Source organism: Diceros bicornis, chromosome 13, assembly GCF_020826845.1.
Source record: "Diceros bicornis minor isolate mBicDic1 chromosome 13, mDicBic1.mat.cur, whole genome shotgun sequence".
NCBI lineage: Eukaryota > Metazoa > Chordata > Mammalia > Perissodactyla > Rhinocerotidae > Diceros > Diceros bicornis.
The window spans coordinates 14,040,043-14,065,229 of NC_080752.1; the positions used below are offsets into that span (position 1 = coordinate 14,040,043).

Consider the following 25,187-nt stretch of genomic DNA (forward strand, 5'->3'; position numbering starts at 1 on the left):
TTGCTCTCACCTGCCACTCTCGAGAAAATTGGCTTTGACTATGGTGATATTGATTTATAATTTATAAAGGCCAAGAAAAAAAGTTGGAGGACTTACTCCAGCTGATATCCGAATGTAAAGGTTTCTAGAAGATAATATAGGAGAATATTTTCATGGCCTTGGGATTGGGAAAGACTTCTTAAAGAAGACCCAGAAAGCACAATCAAGTGTAAAAGACATTATACTACATTCAAGTTAAGAACTCTTCATGAAAAGACAACATTATGAGAATGCAAAGGCAGGCAACAGGATGGGAGAAGTTATTTGCCTAATTCATAACCAATGAGGGCTTCAATCTAGGATATATAAAAAGTTCCTACAAATAATTAGAAAATGATAGTTCAGTCTTGTCAATGGGCCAGAAACTTGAACTATTTCACAAGAGGATATTCAGATGGCCAACAAACATGAAAAGATACTTCACTTCATTAGTTATCAGGGAAATGGAAATTAAAACCACTCTAAGATACCACTACTTACTTACCAGAATGACCGAAGTAAAAAAATGTTAGTGAAGGTGTGGAGCAGTTGAAACTTTTATACACCACTGATTGGAGTGTAATTGGCACAGCCACTTTTGAGAACTGTTTGACAGTGTCTATTAAATTTGGCATATACATACCCTATGACCTAGAAAATTCACTCCTAGATTTGTATCTAATAGAAGTACAAGCGTAGGTATAACAAAAGATATGAATAAGAATGTCCTAGCTGGGCCGGCCCCATGGCTTAGCGGTTAAGTGCGCGCGCTCCGCTACTGGCGGCCCAGGTTCGGATCCTGGGCGCACACCGACGCACCGCTTCTCCGGCCATGCTGAGGCCGCGTACCACATACAGCAAGTAGAAGGATGTGCAACTATGACATACGACTATCTACTGGGGCTTTGGGGAAAAAGAGGAGGAGGATTGGCAATAGATGTTAGCTCAGAGCTGGTCTTCCTCAGCAAAAAAAAGAGGAGGATTAGCATGGATGTTAGCTCAGGGCTGATCTTCCTCACACACACACCCACACCCACACACACACACACACACAAAAGAATGTCATAATAGCATTATTCTAATAACCTAAAACTGAAAACAACATAAATACATAAATGTACATCTGCAGTGGAATTGATAAATAAATTGTGGATATCTGTACAGAAAAATACTATATATAGCAATAAAAATGAACAAACTACTGGTACATGCAACGACCTGGATGAATTTCATAAACATTAACTTGGGTGTAAGAAGCCACACAAAAGAAAATATATGGTATGAGTCCATTTGTATAAAGTTCAAAGACAGACAAAACTAATTTGTGATGTTAGAACCAAGGATGGTGTTTACTTTGGGGATGGAGGGCAGGGCCAATGATTAGGAAAGGTTTATAAGGGGGAGCTTCTCTTCATTGAGCTTGTACAGTTATTACTGTTTATATGTTACCTTTCAATATAAAGTTGTTTTCAAATGATACAGTATATGTAAAATGCTTATCGTAGTGCCTGGCTCATTGAAAATATTCACTACCCGGCAGTATTAACATACTGTGGTTTGGTTCTCTATCTTCGGCAATTCTGTCTAGTAGAACTTTCTGAAGTGATAAAAATGGTCTCTATCTGTACTTCCTCGTTCATAGCTGCTGGCCACACATGGCTGTTGAGCATCTGAAATATGACTAGTCTGACTGAGGAACTTATTTTTTAATTTTACTTAATTTTAATGAATTATAATTAAAATTTAATTACCCACATGTGGCTAATGGCTATCATATTGGATAGTGCAGGTTTAGGTATTGCCACAGGGAGTGAGTGACTGAAGGAGAATGGCAGTGAAGTTATTTGAGTTGAACAAATCAAGAAACTGAGAGGCCAGGCTGTCAGATGAATTGTACATCTGCATATTGAAGTGAAGAATACTCCAGGTAATGGCAAGACCCAATTGGAGTGGGAGATTGTTACTTAGGTTCCAAAGTCTTCAAAGAAGCCTTTAGATAGAGGAGGAGGAAAATGTAATGGACAAGAAAGGAGTGCTTTCTCCCATATAGGTTGTCAAACGTACTTAGGTAGAAATGTTTCTGAAGCACACTTAGAGTTTCAAGAAAGAAGTGGTCAGCAGCAGCAACAGTGCTTCAGAGTGGTGCCGTATGACAAAACTAGAGAGTAGTAAAGTGGTCATGGGAGACCTGTGAGAGTGCAGTTTGGTGCAGTGGTAGGGAAGGAAGCTAGATTGCAGGAGTGGATGAAAGGTTAAGGCATGGCCAATTTTCAAAAAGCTCCTCTGTAAAAGCAGTGAGAGAAGAGGTGGTAGCTAGAGGGAGATGTGGGGTTTTGCTTTTGTTTAACAAATGGTGGGGAATTGAATTTGAGGAAAGACATAAAAAAGTGAAATTGCTTGGTGTTTTTTTTTTTGGTGTGTGGAAGAAGTGTTGAGGCTAGGTACATACTGGGTCTCTGTGAGGTGAGGAGGAAGGGCTGGGTGATGACAGTGAAAGGGTTGGTTGGGCCAGATTTTTTTTTTTTTTTTTTTTGTGAGGAGATCAGCCCTGAGCTAACATCCGCCAATTCTCCTCTTTTTTTGCTGAGGAAGACGGCCCTGGGCTAACATCGGTGCCCATCTTCCTCCACTTTTTATATGGGACGCCGTGGGCCAGATTTTTAACAGTCTTGAATGGTATTATGAAGAAATGTTGACTTTATCTAATAGTTCGTGGATAGCCAAGGAAGGTTTTAAACGTCTGGGTCTCCTGTAAGAGTCTGTGCTTTGGAAATATTACTCTGGCAATAGCAAGGACTGTGGACTGAAAGGTGGACAGGCTGAAGGCAGACAGATTGCCTTATCACGCAAGAAATAAGAGCCTGAATTAGGCAATTCATAGGATGGAGAAGAGTTGGCAAATTTGAGGTTATAGTTCAGAGGTGGAATGAGCACAACTTTGGGTGATGGAATGAAGGAGAATATGTATAGAACCTAGAAGTTTCTATCTAAGTTTACTAGATAACTGGTGAATTTATGTTAAAGGACCCAAAAGAGAGAACAGACATTTGGGATTGGGGTGAGTTATAACAGCTTTGCTGAGATATAAGTCACCTACCATACAATTCACCCATTTAAAGTATACAATTCAATGTTTTTAATATATTCACAGAGTTGTGCAACCATCACCACAATCAATTTTAGAATGTTTTCAACACTCCATAAAGAAACCCATACCCATTAGCAGTCACTCCCCATTTTACCCCAACCCCTCCAGCCCTAGGCAACGACTAATCCACTCTCAGTCTCTATGAATTTGCCTATTTTGGACCTTTCATATAAATGAAATCATACAACATGTGGGTCTTTGTGACTAGTTTCTTTCATTTAGCATGATGTTTTCAAAGTTCATCCATGCAGAGATCACTCTTTGCCTTGTATTATACTCACCTCTTTGCATGTTTTATCTCCACTGGAATATAACAGAATATACTGGAATATAATAGTGCCTGAGGGCAGGGACTATTGTTATGTATTCCAGAACTGTATCTAGCGCATATTTTTGTATTTAGTTATGACTTAGCAAATATTTGATACATCATAAGTTAGGTTAACTCGGTTAACCACAAAATTAGGTTAACTAGAATGAGCTGCTCCCACACCTGCTTACCCATTGAGGTATGTCTATATTTGCTATCATGGAATAGGTAGGTACCATGCCAACGGTTCTGGCTTTGCTATTAACTCTTTGTGTGACTTTGGGTAAGTCATAATACTCTCTGGAGACACTTTCCTTATCTGAAAATGGAATGAAAATCACTACCCAGTCTGACACTGAGGAATAACTAAGATAATTCAAGTAGGTGGAATTTGGATAGAGTTGGGCCAGCCAACTGGGAAGCCAGCCTCTGGGAAGAAATAAATAAATGTTTGGCTCTATTACCTATTTCTCTTAGGATAGGACTAGTCCCCCTAGGTAGCCTTTTTTCACGGGATTAGCTATTTTGGCCCCTTGAGTCTTTTCAGCCCCCATTTTCAAGGTCTCTGGTTTTGTCTGTGGCACGGTGCTTCTTTTGTCACCAACCTGGGGCATTTAACCTATCCCATGTTCTCTAGCTTTTCTCTCTGGAATACTTACGACACTTATTTCTTAAGGACGCTGACCAGTAGACTCTCTATTTTGCATAGCTTCCTGTCTCTTCCCTTAATTCCTGCTTTCTTAATAGGCTGCGTGTAGTGGAATACAGAAAAATAAAGGTTTAAAACCCACTCTCCTGAAACAAACAAGTTATAAATGCAGCCCTCCCCTGCCCCCTTTTGCAGAGTTGTTCATGCTTTTATTTAGAAAACATATACTGAGGGTGTACTTGAGTGCCATGTATCCAAATAAATAAAATAGTTCTTGACTTCCAAGATCTCATAGCGGTTTAGTAGGAGGAGGCAGACATGTAAATAGGTTAACAGTATAATGTGGAAAGTGCAGTAGCAGAGCCATGTACCGGTGGTTATGGGAACATCTGGAAGAAGTGATTGGGACAGTGTTTTGAAGCACGTGTCACCTGGCATTTTCCCACTAACAAGCATAACCACAGAAGCAGCCTGATGAAGAGCACCTGCTTTCTTTGAGCCTCACAACAACCTGGTGAGGTGGAGGTTTCTGACTCCCATGTTAGAGAGCAGTCTAAACCTCAGAAAGGCTCAGTGGCTGGCTTTTAAACACAGAATCTAGACTCAGCTTCGATGGTTTTCCCTTTCCCCTCACATTACATCCATGCCCCTTGTGCTAGGATAGAAAGTACCCATGCCAGGTACTACAGTGCCCTGTTATCCCCTCTCCCTTAGTTCTTCCTCTTTAAGCAAAACTAGAGTCTCAGATTCCCCTTTTTTGTGTCTAGCCTGCTTCTAGTGTCATCGGTGCATTGAGTATTCCGGGGCTGTAGCAGTAGTGAATATTGCTGATGTCATTGTTTGCCTTATTGGGATTTTGCTCTTTGTTTCACAGGGAGCTGTGATTGGTATAGACGATGAGGACGACAGCACCTTCACAATAACTGTTGATCAGAAAACCTTCCATTTCCAGGGTGAGCTGAAAGAAGAGATTCTTTCTCTTCATAGTCCCAACTGCTGCTTTCCTTCTCTTTTGGGTTGTTTGCTGGATGACTTGAATGGTTTTGCAACTGATCCTGCATGAACGAGTGCACAGGAACGTTCTGGATGAAGTGGTACTGCAGGTTAGGCAGGGATTTGTATCTGCAGTGGATACAGATCTATTTGAAACGACTGTGGATCTGGCTGCAATTGGAGATTAAAAATTTAAAGAATAAAAATCAGTGAAGGGAGAGAGTAATGGGCTGCTGCTGCTGCTGGCTTGTGTTTACAGAAGGTTGCTGATCTTCTTTATCAAGGAGTATGGTTCTGCTTCTGCATGAAGAGTCTAAAGACTGATTGTGAAGGTTGCAGTGTTTGTCCATGTAAAAATCAAAATGTAAATTAAATTGAAGCTAGTGGCAACCTTTGGCTTAAAGGTTTTTCTTTGCTTCAAGAACTACAAGTTTGCATTCATTTCATCTGCATTTCTGTGTCTTGTCTGCCAGCTGTCATTTCTCTGCTATTATCCTTTTTATAGTTAATAATACCAATGCCATCTGCCACTGCTGTGTTTCGGCATTGCATGCTGTGGTTCACCAATAGAAAGGGTAAGGCACTGTCTGATTGTTCTCATTTCATCTTGCTTTGAAAACTCTAAACCAGCAAATAAAGGTTGATTTTAATGATCCTGTCCTAATGTACCACTCATCTCCTAGGAGTGTCCATTAGCTTTGTTACTAACGTTTTTGTTATTTTGCCTATCCAGAGTAACCTCTATTTTATGTTTAAAGCAGTCCAAGAAACTTAGAAATGAGAAGATTTGGAGATGATAGCACTTTCTCTGAACTATGAGTGACAGTGCACTGTGAAAGATGCTAGGTATACCAAGATGAATAAATATTAAATAAATTTATAGCTTAAAAATGTTTTAGTTAGGGAGTCTAACCGTGACCAGATGTGTTATACGGGATGTTCAGATAGCGCTTGTCCTTCTGTGCTGGGATAGTGTATTGCAGTTATTTTTCTTCATTGTCTTGGGTAAGAAATTGGCACATAGAAATGAAGATGTAGCTTATATACAATAAAGACAAACCAGTGTACTCAATAGTGATATCTCTAATGCTTTTAGGAAAAAGTATCTTTAAAATAGTTACTGTATTTGATCATATTCTTTATTCACAGCTGCTTAACTAGTGAATCTCTCCTGAAATTTTCTTCATAGAACATTTTAAATCTTGTTATGAAAGCCCAAGGCCTTTATTTTTAGGTTAAGTATATAATGCTGCTTATAAACTGAAGCAGATAATACCCACATGCTGGAACTCTTTACTTGAGTGAAGTTGAATTCTTTAATGCATTTCAAGTAATAGCTGGTGGATGCAGGTGAAGGCTGCAGTATAAAATTCTCCCCTCTGCAGTTACTAAGGAGACACCTTCTTTGGACTTCTAGAAGCTGTATTGTTTGCCTGTTTAAGGGAAAGGAGACTCAGACCTCTAGAGCAAAGGCACCTCTACCTTCTAATTTACTTATTTAATTGTTAATATTAAACTGATCTCTCCTTTATCAATCCCATATTTATGTGGCTTGCTTTAAAATAATTCCTTTAATGAATTATTTAAATAACAAGGATAAATAAGAGTTATATGTATTTTTAAAATGAATTCTTAGTTCTGAGACTGTCAGATTGGTTAGTTTATTTTCTACTGTAATAGTTATGGAAGTCTCAGGCAACATGAGATTGTTTGGCGTTTGTAAAGAACTCGGTAAGAGTCTATTCTTGTCAATAATGAAAGTTGTTTGACATTCATAGGTCCCTGTTCATAAGAAAGTCTCTGAAAATTTGATAAAAAATTATCAGTGTCTGATAGATATTTTATTCTTTTTTTTTTTTTTTGTGAGGAGATCAGCCCTGTGCTAACACCTGCCAATCCTCCTCTTTTTTTTTTTGCTGAGGAAGACTGGCCCTGGGCTAACATCCGTGCCCATCTTCCTCCACTTTATATGGGATGCCACTACAGCATGGCTTGCCAAGCAATGTGCCAGTGTGCTCCTGGGATCTGAACCGGCGACCCCCGGGCCGCCACAGCAGAGTGTGCGCACTTAACCACTTGCACCACCAGACTGTCCCCAGATATTTTATTCTTGATTAGAATTTGGAAGTAAGTTTGGCTGATGTATATTAGCATATGTTTAAATGTGTTGAAGTTTTTATTTAATATACCAGAATTTTGTGAAAGCAAATGAAGTATCAATTGATGTATCTATAAAACAAATTCTACCACTGTCAGCTATTCTAGGGAAAGCTAGAATTTGTTCAGATACGTTCATTTATTCAATGTCTATTTTAGACAGTATTTTAAGTTCTGGGGATACAGTAGTGAACAAAACAGATAAAATTCCTTGCCCTCTTGGGCCATTTATTCTGGTAGAGGAGAAAGCCAATGAATAATATAAATTAGTAAAATATTAAGTAAATAAGAGAGTGCTAAGTTCTGGGGAGAAAAAAATAAAGCAGGAAAGGAGAAAATGAAATAGAAGCGAGGTTGTATATGTGTGTGTTGGTGGAGTGCTGAAACTTTAGAGTCGCCAGGGAAAGACTCATTGGGATCGTGCCTTTAGGTGAAAGACCTGAAAGAAGTGAGGGAACAAGCTATATGGCTTTGTTGGGGGTGGTGGTGGGGAGTACATCATTCCAGGCAGAGGGAACAGTAAGTGCAAAAGAGTGTACCTGCCATATTTGAAGAACAGCAAGGAGGCCACCTCTGGTTGGAGTGCAGGTAACCATGGGGAAGGGTAGTAGGGGATGAGATGTGAGAGGTAACAGGGAGCCCAGTCATGTGAAGTCTTATGTGCCACAGTAAGGACATTGAATTTTACTGAGATGAGAAGCCAGTAGAGGGTTTTGAGCAGAGGAGTGACATGATGTGATTTTTTTTTTTTTTTTTTTTTTTTTTTTTTTTTTTGGCTCCTTAAGTATTTATTGGAAATGATGTGATTTTTTTAACAGTATCACTCTGGCCACTGTGTTAAGAATAAAATGCAGGAGGCAGGGACAGAAGCAGGGAACTAGTTAGGAGGCTGTGGTAATCCAGAAGAGAGATGATGGTGGCTCCCACATGGTAGCAGTAGGGCTAGGGAGGTAGTGAGAAGTGGTCAAATTGTGTATGTGTGTTCAATCAACTTTATTGAAGTGTAATTAACATACAATAAAATGTACACATTATAATGTTCAGTGAGTATTGACCAATTTATCTATTCATATAACTGCTACCACAATCAAGATATAGAACGTTTCTATCACCCGAAAGATTCTTTTATTCTTCTTTCAGTCAGTCCTCACTCCCAGCCCCTGCCCCCAGGCAACAGCTGATCTACTTTCTATCGCTGTAGATTAGATTTTTCCTTTGGAGAGCTTCACATAAATGGAATCGTATAGTATGTGTTCTCTTTCGTCTGGCTTTATTTTAGCTCAGCATAATGTTTTTAATGTTCGTCCATGTTGTTGCATGTGTTGGTAGTTTGTTCCTTTTATATTGCTAAGTGGTAGTCTGTGATATATTATATTTATTTTGAAGGTTGGACTATAGCATGTGATTGACACCAAGATTTTTGACTTGAGCTATAAGAATGGAGTTGCCTTTAACTGAGGTGGGGAAGATTGCAGGAGGAACTAGTTTGTGTGTGTAGGGGGGCGGGGGGTGGTGTGGGCATCAGGAGCTTAGCCTTGGGCATGCTTATAAACAAGTTCTGGATGCCTATCAAACATCCAAACGGAGATGTCAAGTAGGCAGTTGAAGTGTGGAGTTCAGGAGGAAAGTTGAGGCTGGAGAAATAAATTTAGGAGTCATTGGCATATAGATGGTATTTAAAACCACAAGAATTTGGGAGTAAGTGTAGAGACAAAAGAAAAGAGGTCCAAGTAATGAGTCGTGAAGCACTCCAACATTTATTTAGAGGCGCAGAGATGAGGCAGAAGTGGCAAAAGACGTTGGAAAGAAGCAACCAAAAAGGAGGTGAATGTGGTACCCTAGAAGCTAAGAGAGAAAGTGTTTCTCAGACGCGACAGCATCAGCAACTGTGTCAAATGCTCCTGATAGATCAATTAAGTTGAGGGCTGAGAAATGATCACAGGATTTAACAATTAGGAGTCTACTGGTAAGCTTGAAAAGAGCAATTTTAAGATAGGAGTATAGACAGTGTGTTCAAGTTTTGCTGTAAATGGAAGGTGAGAAATACAGCAGTAGTTGGAGAGGAGAATGAGAACAAGGGAGTTTTTTTTAGATAAGAGAAATAATAGTATGTTTTTATGCTGTTGGCGATGATTCAGTAAAGAAGGAAAAATTAATAATGCAAGAGAGAAATGGGAGAATTGTTGGATCAGTGTCCTTTGAGAAGGCAAGAGAGGATGGTACCTAATACACACAGGTGGAGACTGCCTTTGGCTAGGAGCATGGACACTTCATCATAGTAACAAGAAAGAAGGTCAAGTGTATGGAAATATATGTAGGTAGGTTGTTACCCTCACCTTCATTTCCACTGTGGTTTCAATCTCCAGCTGTCATACATGTCTTGTATCCTGAACATTGTTTGTTTATAATAAAGAGGGTTGGTGCCAGGAAGAGAACAAACTTCCCTGAAGCAATAGATAATTTGTCATTACAATGATTCCCATTTATGATAACTTTATTTCAGAATATCTCCAATTTTAAAGAGATGCCATAAAATTCTCAGTTTAAATTAACTTTAGTTTTAAAAAAGAAAACTATAGTTTTTTTTTTCTTTAGGCAATTAAAATTACAATTTAGCATGTTAGAGCTTTAAAAAGGTTTGAAAACTACAACTTCATTCTGTCCTTTTTTAGAGATTAAAAAGAAAACTGAATGACTATTGTATATAAGCTCTTATCTTTTGAACAAGGGCAAAAAATCATCCCTTTTCCTATCAGTCTACCAAAGTTGTTTGCATATAGATAGATTCTTGACTAGACATTGGGTGGAAAGCAGTTTTGGTGTTAGATTGGCTGTTGGGTTCAAGCATTTATTGTGTGTATAGTATGTGTAACTCCCTGTGCTCAGAACTGAGGGTATACTGGTAAATAAGACATGGGCTGTGATGTCAAGGTGCTTGTAAAGAAGTAATTATAATGTAATGTGAAATATGCTGTAGTAATAGAATATGTATAGGGCCCTGAAATAATGGAGAGGCAAAAGAGGCAATTACTCAGTGCTTCACAGAAGAGCAGAGTTTTTCTTGTTACTAAGTAATTCTTTTTTTTGTGTGTGAGGAAGATTGGCCCTGAGCTAACATCTGCCAATCCTCCTCTTTTTTTTGCTGAGGAAGACTGGCCCTGAGCTAACATCCGCTAATCTTCCTCTTTTTTTTGCTGAGGAAGACTGACCCTGAGCTAACATCCATGCCCATCTTCCTCCACTTTATATGGGATGCCGCCACAGCATGGCTTGCTAAGCGGTGCGTTGGTGCGTGCCCTGGATCGGAACCGGCAAACCCTGGGCCGCCGCAGCGCAACGCGCACACTTAACTGCTTGTGCCACCAGCCCAGCCCCAAGTAATTCTTTTTATAATAATCAAAAATAATTTTACTAGTTCTAAAAATTTCAAGCTCAGAATTATATAATGTAAAAATTGAAAGTTCCTTGTCACCAGACTCTGTCTTCCTCCTCTCCCTCCTTACCTCCTCTATCTGATGGAGTTCTAAAGATTGAACAGAAGTTTACCAGGCTGAGGGATGTTGTAGCATGTACAAAGGTATGGAAATATAATGCTACTGAGTGTGTTCAGAGAATTACGAATATTTGCCACTGTTAGAACAGTGGGGAGGAGATGAGGCTGTAGAGATAGGCAGAGGGCTACGTCTAATATAAAAAGGTCATATTTTTATCCTGACGTCAGTGAGGAGCCAGTGAAGCAGAGTTTTAAGCAGAGAGGAGATAGAGTAAGACAGGGGCTTTAGATTAACAACTGTGGTTATTGATAAGACCCTGAATGGGTTAAAGCAGTGGTAATGGAGAAGGAGAAGAGAAAATAGACTTGAGATTTTCAGGAAGTAAATCTATAGGAACTGGTGACTGCTTGGAAATGGGAAGTGACAGAATGAGAGTAGTAAGGGTGACATTCTTGGTTTGGCTTATTTGGATGTTGTCAACATCTGAAGTAGAGAATCCAGGAGAACAGAGGTGGTGGGAGTCCTCTTATGTTGGAGGTGTCTGTGGGACGTACAGATATCAATGGTGATGGCAATTGGATCTGAGTCTGGGCTGAAGGTGGAGATTTGTGGTTATCAGCATATTGCTGGTAGGTAGAACTAGAAGTTGAAAATTTGAATGTCTAAGGGCTAGCAGATACGTAAATGAGTGAAGAGTAAAGCTGAGTGAAGACTAGCAGTTTGGAGAGCTCATGCCCTGTTTGAAGGGGTAGCAGCTATATAGTTCCAAACAGTTGTAGGCTTTTGGTATTGTTTGTCCAGTGTTGCCAGATTCTCCAGTTTTTTAAGAGAAGCCAGACATCCAGATTTTTGGTGGTGGGGAGGCGGAGTTTGACTATGTGTGTGTTAAATTTCCAGATTAAAAAAAAAATTATGTAGGCCAACAAAATGCATCTATGGGCTAGATAAACCTCTGGATTTTCAGTCTCTGGTTAAAACCATGATAGTATTGGATATGAAGCTTCTGGGTGATCTGAGTGAGAAGAGAGCTGAGGACCAAACCTTGGAGCACACTAGGGTGGAACCGTCAAGAGGCTCAAAGGAATGATCAGAGAGGTTGGGGCGAAAGCTAACAGCTTCAACCATATGAAAGTGCTGTTTTTGTAGGTTACAAGTAGTTGCATATCAGCAGTTCATATGGCTCAACCTAATATAAGATGAGATAGTCTATAATTCAAACTAATAATTTAAAAAATACCCTGTTTGAATTTTACCTTCAACTAAAATTGAATCTATTTAATGCTTTAATATGTATAATAACTTATAATGTTACTGATAGTGTATTGGGATAATAGTGATAATGATAGCTACATTTATTAAATGTCTATTTTATGCTAGGCACTAGTCAGAGTTTTACTTATGTTAACTCATTCAGTTCTCACAACCTCATGAAATAAGTACTATTATTGTTTTTATTTTATAAATAAGGAAACTGGGGGCCATGGACGCATAGGTAATATAAGGCAGAACTGGAATTGGAACACAAACAGTTGTGCTCTAGAGCCATTCTCTTAACTACTACAAAAAATTATTGTAGAGATTTGTCACCTAGTTTATAATTAACTTTTATAATTTTATCAGAAAAGGAATTAATGTAAAATATAAGGAACTTTACAGCACAGTTTAATGCAATTAAATTTTGCGATGCTAATTTTCTACATGTTCCGTTATTTAGTAGAAATACTAGCAGTAGTGGCGATTAACGACAACTACCATTACTACTGCTGTCTGTCATGAATCAGGCACTGTGTTCAGCAGGCACTGTACATTACTTTCATAATTCCTAAACTCCACAACAGTGAGGTAGTTTTATTTCTGGTTTTAGAGGTAGAGAAACTGAGTTTCAGAGAAGCTAAGTGAATTAGTGGTTTAGTGCCCAGGTCTGTCTAGATCAGTAGCTCTTGAAGTGTGGTCCCAGCCCAGGAGGATCAGCATCACTTGGGAACTTGTTAGAATTCTACACAGAATCTCTGGCCTGGCCCCAGACTTGCTGAATCAGAAACTCTGGGATTGGGCTCTCTCTAGTGATTCTGATGCACTCTAAAGTTTGAGAACCATTGGTCTGGATCCAGTGGTTTCACATGTTATATCAATTTGCTCTCATAACAACCTTATACATTAGATGGAATTATCCTTAATTGATATATGAGAGAAGTGAGACACAGGGAATCAAGTAACCTGGCCTTGATCTTAGTTTGTCTCTTACTGTGTCCTAATCTACATGGAACGGGTATCTTGCCTTAAGCAAATCTGGTGTGTGAAAATCTAAATTTTTTAAAGATGAAAATTAGGGATATGTATGTTATTAGTTCTTCATAAAATAATCTTTCACTTTCAAAGGACTTTATTGGACATCCTTAAAGCAGTATGTTTTCCAAAACGATTTCAAGTATGAAATTTGTTTGCAAATTTATTTGAATATACTTTTAAAGCAGTGTAAGTTGCATAAGACAAAATACAACATTTTTAAACATTAAAAAATATTTAAATTAGAAGAGCCTTCAGGAACTGTGGAAGTCTTAGTGGAAGTCATCTGTGGTTGGGCTGATAGCTGACCTTTTCAACTCAGTCCATTAGAGTTTGCTCATTTATTAAAATGCAGAATTACTACAGATCAGCCCAGTGGTGAAGGAAAGTGTTTAATTCAGAAACGTTATACTGATCAAGTATATTAGGGCAACATCACCCCTACTGCATTAACATCAATCAGTACAGCATAGCACATCCGCATCATTAATCATTTAGAATAGATAGTACATCATTAGACTAACTCTTGGTTGCAGGCTTAAGTGGCTTCTGCTTTAAAAATAACCATCTCAGCATTATCGTTAGTAAACAGATTCCGTTATCTTCTGTTGATTATTGACTTTAAAAAATTTTTTTCTCTGCGGTTTTATATTTTTGATTTTTACGTGGTAACACCTCCTCAAAATAACCCTTTACAGACTTCCTGTAAGGGAAGTAAATCAGCTATAAGTAATTCTCTAATTAGATGTTGTAATTTCAATAGATGTTAAATGGGGAAATGCCGCCAAATTCATATATTGGGAGTTTGTTGTGTCATTGCAGGAGGATTGGATCTGAATAGTGTACCTTCCTTCTTCTTGATTTGCTTTCTGTTCAAGAGCCTCCCTGAATATTTGAAATTATAATTTTCCCAAGTTTAACCAGTTGTGAACTGTTTGACTTAGTAGCTTGGATTAGAGTGGATATTTAGTTTTATTTTTTGTTAGTAATGTATATTTTTATCCCACCATTCCCTTTTCCATAATTTATAAGTAGTAAAATTATTACCTGCCCACTGTAGAAATTTGGGAAAATATAGAGTAGTATAAAGATGATACTAATAATGACCTATAATCCTACCACTTGAAGATAATTATCAGTAACATGTTTGTAGATTATTTCCTGCTGATCTTTCAGGTGTGTGTGTGTGTGTGTGTGTGTATTTTACAAAATTGAGTCATTCTGTGTAAATAAAGTTTCCAGATTTTCAATTTTAAATATTATATCATGAAAATTTTCCCATGGCACTAAATGTTGTAGGAAAACATAATTTTTAATAGCTACGTATTATTCCATTTTATGAATAATCATATTTAACCATTCATCTTCGTTGTACAAGTTATTCTCTATTTTAAATAATGCTTTGTTGAACATCCTTGTACATAAATCTTGAACCAAATCTCTGTTTACCTTAGGTTACATAGATTCATAAAAGAATTTGTCAAAACAAAAGACATAAATATTTTTAATATTCTTGAAACAGTTCTCCCCAATTGCTTTCAAGAGAGATTGTATCGATTTATACTGCCCTCTGCTTCGTCATACCCTTCATCAGCCCTTAGTATCATAATTTTAAAAGAATGCGAACCCAATGCCCCCCCTCAAAAATATATTTTAATGTGTTTATTTCTCGCTTAATGAATTGTTCATTCCTTTCTCTGTTTCTTTCTTGTTGTTGGCTTGCTCATCTTTTTCTTATATCCTTCTTTTTGAAAGGGAATAGGGAATAGTCTTAGACTTATGTATTAACCCTACTATCTAAGAAATTGCTAATATATATTGTTAAGTAATCTGTTTTACCCAATTTGGAACACATTGCTTGGTAGGTATCAGGGTGAAGAGTAAATGAAGATATATAAAGAAAAGTATTTCTCTACTCTAATATAGAATGTGTACCTGAAAATATGCATGAAAGTAGACTGTGTGACTTGAACAAAGACCTACAGGGTATAAGGGGGATGTGTTCTCACCACATATTACAAAGTCCTTAATGACACCTTGCCTTTGAGACACATTTACTCATAAGATGTATTCATACGTTTTACTCCTTTCCTTCAAAAATGAACATATAGGCAATGGATCAAAGTCTTATGGGCCACGGGTTCGGATCCTGGGCATGCACTGACGCACTGCTTGTCCACCCCTGCTGAGGTGGCATCTCACATACAGCAACTAGAAGGATGTGCAACTACGACATACAACTATCTACTGGGGCTCTGGGGAGAAAAATGGAAAAAAAGGAGGAAGATTGGCAATAGATCTTAGCTCAGGGCCGGTCTTCCTCAGCAAAAAGAGGAGGATTGGCATGGATGTTAGCTCAGGGCTGATCTTCCTCACACACATACACAAAAAATGTCTTCTGGGTCAGAGTCTAAAGAGTGTTCTGTTGATGGTAAAGATTTGCTGTTTTAAGAATGCCTAATGATTTCTCAGTTATATTATATTTATAAAATTTATGTTTATTGTCACTCCTATTGGCACTTTAATTTTTCTCTTTTTCTACTATTCAAAAGAATGATAGAATAGAATGCGAAATATATTAAAGTAGTTGTGTGAGCACTGCTCTTCAGGTGGAGATGGTGATGCTGCAAGAACTAAACTGTTGCCTGGTGGGCTTTGCACAATGTGATGACACAAAATGTCCATTTGTTGCCTGATATAAGAAAATTCAAATTATTCTCTGAGGAGTCAGTGTACAAGAACGTGCAGGTTTTATGAAAGTTGAATGGTCAAGTACTGTTTACATAAAATGTAATCTCATACTTGAAGAAATTTTGGGGACTGAAAACTAGCTTGAGGGACAATTAAACATTAAATTGTGTGCACTTGTAACTATAATAGTTGTTCAGGGAAAGGAATGATGTTGATAGATTTTTTCCATAGTATTCAAACTTTTAATAAAAGCATTTTACAAATGCAACCCTATTTAGAAGCCCAAAGGTGAGACAGAAAAAAGTGCAGTTGCTCTGGTTGAAGAGAGAGGGTTGAGGGCTTAGAGCCCTGCCCCAGGCAGCCCCTAGGCACTTTGAGAAAATACCGGTATTCAATTTATTGCATCCATTCATTCTTTTCATTCATTCATTCATTTTTATTGTCAACAAATATTTGAGTGCTTATTGTATACCAGGCACTAGGCTAGTTTCTGAGTGTAGTGAGCAAAGCACTCACCATCCTCAAGGATCTCACATTTTGAAAATCATTATTCTAGAGGAGGCTTCCTGGATGCACAATTTCAGGTAGTTCTCTGACCCCGGGTGAAATATCCTTGAGTTAAAGCTCCATTTTCTGGTAATGCCTGGACTGCACTCACCCTTGTTTTTACTTTTAGATAGCTAACTAGCTGATAAGTTCTCTAAGAAAATGTTCACTTCTGCCAAGGTCATCTTTTTCTTTTCAACCTACTTCATTAACTCTACTTGTAGTTTATGAACATTCATTCTCATGATCATGACGCTGTAATCAGTGTACTCCACGTGTAACATTGGTCCAGCATATAAATTCAAGTTATGTTTCATCATTGCATTTTCTTTCTTTTTTTTTTTTTTTACTATTTTATTGAGGTCATATTGGCTTATAACATTGAAACTGAATTATTATAAATACAAGTCCTAAATTTTAGGGAGGACTGAATCAATGACATTTTACTGTATCTAGATTGTTTCACAAGATAGAGTTAAAGCTTGTGGAATGGACTAAGGTTATGTCTGAGTTTATACTGCAGTCTTGGTCTGGAAAAATATGCTTTCCTAAAGGAAGGTAAAGATATCATATTAACAGCTTATAGGTAAATATAGAGAAGGAAGGAAGTAGCTTATTGCTAGCTCTCTGCCCTGAGCAGAATTCTTTGGAGAGTCACTGGGGGCAAAGAGTGAAGCCTTCAGAAAGGTTGTTCACTAGGAATATTGTAAGATTATAGTACAGAAGTGCCTCTACTGTACTTTATACCCTGAAGATAGAATTGCATAATTTTTGTAAGTCTAAAGTGCTTCCCTACCCTCAGTTTGTAAAGAATAACATCTATTGTCAGAATACTCTAGCATTTTATTTAAAGTAACATAAATCAATCATAGTTTCTTATTAATATGATTCTGTCACTTTGTTAGGCTATATCTGTTTTTGCCTTAGTTGCTTTGGAAGTGGTCAAAAGAATTAAGTGGCAAATTCTCTTTTCCTATAGATGTATTTTATTTGCCTTGCTTTAGTTTTCTTCCTGAATTTTCTAACATGTATTAATTTTTTTCTCTCGTTCCTTTTATTACCTAATTCAAAACTTGGGTGATTCTGTAACATCATTCTTCCTTTTTGAATAGCCCTTAACCTTGGTAGTCAGTGAGGTATTTTTGAAATTCTATATTTCTCCTCATGAACTGAGACTTGGCTTCAGCTTCTCAAAATTACCCTTCTTATCCCTCCTCCCTTCCCTTCCCCGGAATACATTGAAGATGTATTCTATTTTTTAGCTTCTCCTGTAGAGGGAGTATTTTGTAGCAACATATGTTTGAGTACGAACTGTTAATTAATAAATTCAGCAAAACTTTTGATAATAAGATTTTTCAGGAGGTCAGTTTTATCAAATTTCAGAATTAATTGAATCTGAGTCTCTTCAAACCTAAAATTTTGCAACCTACCACTCTCAACCTGGTTTTCCTTCTATATTCTCTGTGTTGTAAGAAAGCACTTCCATTTACCCAATAACCAAATTTGAAGCCTTCTCTTTCCCTACATCTGCATTCCCTGCATTCTCTCTACATGAGAGTCACCATGTCCATTGGATTCTACCTTTTCTTTATTCCTCAAGTCACTGACATAGTCCAGGTCTTTATCACTTCTTTTTTTTTTTTTTTTTTTTTGTGAGGAAGACCAGCCCTGAGCTAACATCCGATGCCAATCCTCCTTTTTTTGCTGAGGAAGGCTGGCCCTGGGCTAACATCTGTATCCATCTTCGTCTACTTTATATGGGATGCTGCCACAGCATGGCTTAACAAGTGGTGTGTTGGTGCGCACCCGGGATCCGAACCAGCGAACCCTGGGCCGCTGCAGCAGAGCGCGTGCACTTAACGGCTTGCGCCACAGGGCCGGCCCCAAGGTCTTTATCACTTCTTACTTTCACAGTTTCTGTGTGTGAAAGTATAGTTAAAGTACTTTCAGTATAGTACAGTTCAGTAAAGTACAGCACAGTTTCCTTTTTAACTTCCTTCTCTCCCTTTTTCTGGTCTCTCTTCTGCCAATTCATCTTCCTTATTCATATCTGAGTGAGCTCTCTAAAACCATCCTATTCCTAATACTTTTTTTCTATTCCCCGCAATATTATAAGTCTTAAAGATTGAAAACTCAAATCCTATTTCTCTGAAATCCAAGATTAAGGAATAGTGACCCCTTTACTAAAACCTGGAGTTAAAGTAGTTAGGAAACATCTTCTGCGGGAGCTAAAATTGTTAGGATATATTTACATATAGATTTGGTGAGGATTTTCCTTGACCGGGAATAAGTTCACTTAGAAGCATGTGATTGTAGAATGAATTGAAGAGAACCCATTAATCTACATGTGACTTGCATTGTCTGCTTTGACTGAATCAGAAATATCCAGTTGCCCAATACAATGCTGACTCTGTCTAGGAGAAGCACAGTATTGCTTCAGATAGTCAAAGCAGAAGTTGTGGGGGAGAAACACTTTGGTAAATATTTGCTTGTGTTTTATTCAACAGTTTAGAGACTTCAGCTAAAACTATTCATAAATCTTTGAGGGAGCCAATTATGGCAGCTTTAAAGAATACTGAGCAAAAATAATGATTTCTTAGGAAACCCAACCTATTTTTAGATTCCAAATATAAAAAGGGAACTATACGCTGAATAATGAAATCAGTGGATCATTATTCCGCATTCAACAAATATTTATTGAACACTTGTTTGCCTGGCATGATTCTGGGGCCTTGGGATACATCAATAAATAAAACAAAGACCCCTGCCTTTGCGGAGCTTACATTCCAAAGGCAGGAGACAGGCAGTAAATAATAAATGTACATAAATATATATATATATATGTTAGAAGGGATAAGTACAATGGAGGAAAAAAAGTAGAGCAGGATACAGGGAATTAGAGATGGTGAGTTGGGAGGCCAAGTTTTAGTATATGCTGCTTAGAAGACCTCACTGAGAAGGTATCATTTAGAAGATGACAAATCATCATTTGTCTGGTAATTGGGAGTATCAGTTAGTTGCTAAGAACATGTCAGGCTTTGAGAATTAAGAAAATATGCATCAGATTCCATCCCAGAACTTGGGGAGTACACAGCTGAGCAAGGGAAGGGAAAAATGTAAACAAACAAACATTATAGTGTTAGAGATGCTTTGACAGAAGCCTATACAAAATCTAATAAGGTACATAGACTTTTTTTCTCTAATCTGATCTTACCCCTGTTGTTATTATGATAAGCAGTTTATTTAGACTAGGGCTCTTAAACCTGAATATTAAAACATGGGTTTAGATTACTTTAGATTTAGAGTCATGTGAATTGGTTTTTCTCTCTCCACACTTCTTTTATTACCATCTTTAAAAAACACTGTCTAACTACCCAGCCTGTCCAAACTTGTTACAAATTATAGTCAGTGGCACTTTGAACCACCTAATTATCTAAGTGGAATGTTTTTATTTAGTATCTGTCCACTATCCATCATATACCACCCACAAATACATAAAGAGTACCTATAAAATGTGCAAGGCAGTTTGCTAAGTGCTAGAAATACAGCAACAAATAAGACTGACAAGCTTCTGCTTTCTAGGAGCTTACATTCTAGTGGACAAGGCAATCAATAAGAAATCAAATAAGATGTCACATATAGTGTATACCAGTGGTTCTCAAACTTTTTGGTCTCAGGACCCCTTTACAAACTTATTGAGGACTCCAAAGAGCTTTTGTTTACGTGGGTTATATATATTGATATTTATCACATTAGAAATTAAAACTGAGGGATTTAAAAAATTATTTATTCACTTAAAATATCAATAACAAACCCATTATACTAATAACATTTTATGAGAGAATAACTGTTTTCAAAAACAAAAAAAAATAGAAAAATGACATTGTTTTACACTTTTGTAAATCTTTTTAATGTCTGGCTTAATAGAATATTGGTCGAGGGCCGGCCCCGTGGCTTGGCGGTTGGGTGCACGCGCTCCACTGCTGGCGGCCCGGGTTCGGATCCCGGGCGCGCACCGACACACCGCTTCTCCGGCCACGCTGAGGCCGCGTCCCACATACAGCAACTAGAAGGATGTGCAGCTATGACATACAACTATCTACTGGGGCTTTGGGGGTAAAATAAATAAATAAAATCTTTAAAAAAAAAAAAAGAATATTGGTCGAAGTACATGAAGAAAATATAGTCTTATACAGATATATAGTTAGAAAGTGGAGAAGTATTTTAATAGCCTTTTCAGATAATTGTGAGTATTCTTCTTTGATACTTCACCCAAGCCTAACAAGTTGTAGTTTCTTAAAGGTTTCTTACAGTGTAGAATCTGAAACTATAATAATGAAATTTATATATGAAGTACTCTATTACATTAAAATCCATTGGTCTGTCTGGCACTTTGAATGGATCTTTTACTCTATGTATGGTTTTGTAACATTAATCTTTGTTCATATGTGGATCTTCCAAATATTGACACATTTCATCATACAACATAAAAAAATTACATTTGTTGATATTGCCCCAAACTCATCAGAAAAGTCTTTAAGTATTGAGAATCTGTCAAGTTCATGGTAGCTGGCAAATACTAGTTTTCTAAAATTCTAATGTTTGCTTAAAAGCCTGAATTTTATAATTGGCAACAAAAACTGTCAGTTTTCCCTGAAATGAGAAACTCACTTTCATCATTTTCAGGGAAATGTCTGCCAAATATCCCACTGTAAATAATATAGTTTGTCACTTGTTCTTTCAGGTAAAAATGATGTTCCATTAGTAAAGTGCCTCTTAGTTCACAACTCAGACAAGTGCTTTTCCTTGAGATAATCATTATACCTTGGTATGCAGCAGGAACACTTTATAGGTACTTTCCATTTGTCACATAGACTGTTTGAAAAGCATATACTCGAGTCGAGATTTAATAATGTTTGCTGCCCCTTCAAGGGCGTTCTTAAGTGAAACAGGAATTTTTTTTCTTGCGTGTGCATTGTGGTGAACAATACAATGACTGCCAGTTCAGTTTGGTGCCATTGCCAGTTCAGTTTGGTGCCATTGCCTCCATTCAAGTTAAGGTTCTAGCAGTTTTACTACCATTACTCCTGCACCAACAGTGCAAATGTCAACACAGTGAAAAACACAGATAGTGTTATTAGTATTATCACGAGAATAGTTGTGCCTAAGGACCCCTTGACCTCACTGGACCCCCAGTGTTGTTATATGTCTTATTTCACCTGATTTTCACAGTAGACCTTTGAAGTAGTTGGTAGTGTTAACCCCTTTTGAAATTTGTGGATACAACTCAGATGTTAAGTACTATCCTCCTGAGGTCACACGACAGTAGTGAAACTGGGACTTGAAACCAAGTTTTCTGATTACAGTGTTTGGCTCTGGTTCTTTCTGTTTTATACACTATCTCCAAAGTGTGGAGAGGTTTGTACTGTATCTCTTAAGAAGGACTTTGTCTAGGAAGAAGGGCATGGGATAAGGCTTATTTAACAGGGCTAGGGTTGCTTGAAGCGTAGAGACTCCATTTTTATTTGCTGCTTTCTAGGTACTGTGTCATTGCAAAATACTAAACTTCTCTGTTTCTTTATTCTTGAAAATGAGAGTAATAATAATACGTATCTCATGTAGTTGTTGGGAGGATTTAATTAGTTAATACATGTTATATGTTTACACATATGTGTCAGACCGTGCTGACACAAATTAAGTGCTCAATAGAGTTAGCTTTTATTATTTGCACAGGTAGAGACAAGACTCAGGCATTTCAACAGAGGGAACAACTTGAGCAAAAGCTGGAAACTGTGAGTCATGTGAGCAGTCAGTACAAGGTAACTGAAATGTAGTGGCTCCTGGAGGAGTATATTGGGAAGTAAGATAGCAAATGTAGATCTGGTCCTGATTATTACTGGACCAGAGCTATAAACTATTGCTCAAAATTGTGCCTCTAATGCCTAGGACAATGACTGGTATATGACATGTATTTATATACTACTTGAATATTGGAATATTTGAATAAATTTAAGGAAGGAGAGAGCAGGTCTTCTTATAATGAGCAACATAGATGGAAAAGGTGGCATTTCAGTGTAGCCCAGAAAAATGAATAGGATTCTAATAAGCAGATATTAGAGGCTATTAGAATGGGTGAAGATAACACCTCACTAAACAATGTCCCCAGCCAAGTGATAGTACTTTCCAGGAGACTAAATTACTTGAGATCATGGATTGTCATTTCCTTGCTCATATCTTCGGCAGAGTACCTCGTGCATCTTGGGGCTCAGAAGATATTTGAGCAGTGTCTCAGCACTTAATCTTGTAGATATGGTTTTTGCGTAATGTTTTCATTTCACGATAACTTTCAGAGAAAAAGAGGCCTTCCTGATTGCTAATTCTTCTTTTTGCTTCAATTACAAAACAGGCAAATAACCACTTCCTTTTGCAAACAGACGGTAATTTATTCAGAGTTGTCGTATGTCTTAAAGGAAAAGATCAGGAATGGCAATGTATAGGAGTTTTCGAAACTTGTCTTAAAATCTACTTCAAATATGTGTAATGTAGGAAATATGAATAGATATGTATTAAAAGAGCTAAGATTAGGGCCGGCCCCGTGGCTTAGCGGTTAAGTGCACGCGCTCCACTGCTGGCGGCCCAGGTTCGGATCCTGGGTGTGCACCAACGCACCACTTCTCTGGCCATGCTGAGGCCGCGTCCCACATACAGCAACTAGAAGGATGTGCAGCTATGGCATACAACTATCTACTGGGGCTTTGGGGGAAAAAAATAAATAAATAAAAATTATTAAAAAGAGCTAAGATTATAGAATCCTGAAAAATGTGTTTTACTTACTGGACGAATATTATTTTTCCTTCTGTGCACCTTATATTGTTTCCATATAAGCCAGGCATTATTGGGAATTAGAAGTTACCGGTAATCCCTTCCCTACTCATTTTCTCTGGCTAATCGTTTATTTGATTATTAATATAACTTGTTTTCTCTTAAGGCTGTGTATGATAATAATAACATTGGTATTTTAGTATATGTCAGGCACTGTGGTAAATATTGTACAGATTATCTCATTTAAGCCTCACAATAACCTTCTAAAGTCTAGGTACTGTTATCATCCCCATAAGTAATATCATCATCCTCAGATTATGGATGAGGAAAGTAAACCTCAGAGAGTTTAAGTAACTTACTCAAGGTCTGAGTGAATACCGGCAAGGCTAGGTATGAGAGCCAACCTTCTGATCCTTTACACTACGCTACTTAAGAGATACTGAAAAGCAGTAGCTTTGTGGACCGTTGGGGTAGCTTAAAGCAGTGTTTTCCAAACTCAACACAATCTGTTAGTGGATTGTGAATCTTATTTAGTGGGCCAAGATCAGCACTTTTAAAAAAGTGAAATACAACACAGTGAAAATGTCAATGTGTATGGCATATCATAAGGGCAAACGTTGTTTTGTGGAACTAATGTTTCAGTTGTATATGTATATGTTTACATATATGCTTATATATATTTGTGAACTGGTTCATGTTATAAAAAGTATTTCTTATTGTGGGGTATAGCCAAACAAAATTTGGAACCCACTGGCTCAGAAAATGGAAAGAGAGCTTTAAGAATGTAATAAAGAGGAAAGATAGGTGCTAGAGAAGAAATTCTAGAGACAAACTGTATAAATAACATTTTTAAAAAAGGGAGAAAGAGTTAACCTGTATTTATATATTTGGGGAAAACAATGTACTATTTATAAGTTGTTTTAACTAATTTATTAAATTGGGCCCTTCTAGCAGGGATTCACTCAGAATTAGTATAACTTTATTTTTTTATTTTTTAAAATAATTTTATTTATTTATTTTTTTCCCCCAAAGCCCCAGTAGATAGTTGTATGTCATAGCTGCAGATCCTTCTAGTTGCTGTATGTGGGACGTGGCCTCAGCATGGCCGGAGAAGCGGTGCGTCGGTGCGCGCCCAGGATCCGAACCCTGACCACCAGCAGCAGAGCGTGCACACTTAACCACTAAGCCAGGGGGCCGGCCCAGAATTAATATAGCTTTAATTTTATTTCTAGAGAGCTGCCTCTGCAGGTGGTTTGTGAATTGTGTATATTATTACTGTATTTTTATTTCTCATTTGAACGAATAGTTTAGTATGATTGAATAATAACCAGACATCTCATTGGTGCTTCATATACACAAAGATAGTTTTCCTATTAAATTCAGTAGAGTAGAGGTTTGTTTACTGGCTCATGGGAGAATGGGAGAAGGTGGGTTAGGTTAGTCAGAATATTAGAATATTCGATTTTCAGCTGGAAGGGACAATTTAGTTCAAGCCTCCAATTTTTTAAAAAATTATTGTAAAAAACATAACATTAAATTTACCATCTTAACCATTTATAAGTGTACAGTTTAGTGGTGTTAAGTATACTATTCACATTGTTGTGCAACAGATCTCTAGAATTTTCCATCTTGTGACAATCAAACTCTATACCCATTAAACGCTAATTCCCCTTTCCTCCCCCCCTTAGCCCTTGGTAACCACATTTCTACAATTTTTATTACTTTACATATTTCATATGAGTAGAATCATACAGTATTTGTTCTTTTGTGATTGGCTTACTTCACTTAGCATAATGTTCTCAAAGTTCATCCATGTTGTAGCATAAGACAGGATTTCTTTCTTTTTTTAAGGCTGCATAATATTCCATTGTATGTGTTTTCCACATTTTCTTTATCCATTCATCTGTTGATGAACATTTGGATTGCACCCACCTCTTGGCTATTGTGAATAATGCTGTGATGAACATGGATGTGCAAATACCTCTTTGAGATTCTGCTTTGAGTTCTTTTGGATATATACCCAGAAATGAGGTTGCTGGATCATATGGTAATCCTATTTTTAATTTTCTGGGG

The 25,187-nt window shown here is 37.5% G+C and overlaps 1 protein-coding gene across 3 annotated transcripts in view; it reads left to right on the forward strand.

Annotated features, from left to right (window-relative positions):
* OSBPL9 (oxysterol binding protein like 9) overlaps window positions 1-25,187 on the forward strand; it is a 176,015-nt gene that overhangs the window by 51,255 nt on the left and 99,573 nt on the right. For all 3 annotated transcript variants that reach the window (XM_058552391.1, XM_058552392.1, XM_058552393.1), the window contains exon 3: window positions 5,000-5,078. In XM_058552391.1, the coding sequence (XP_058408374.1) occupies window positions 5,000-5,078 (79 nt within the window). The remainder of the gene's footprint in view (window positions 1-4,999; window positions 5,079-25,187) is intronic.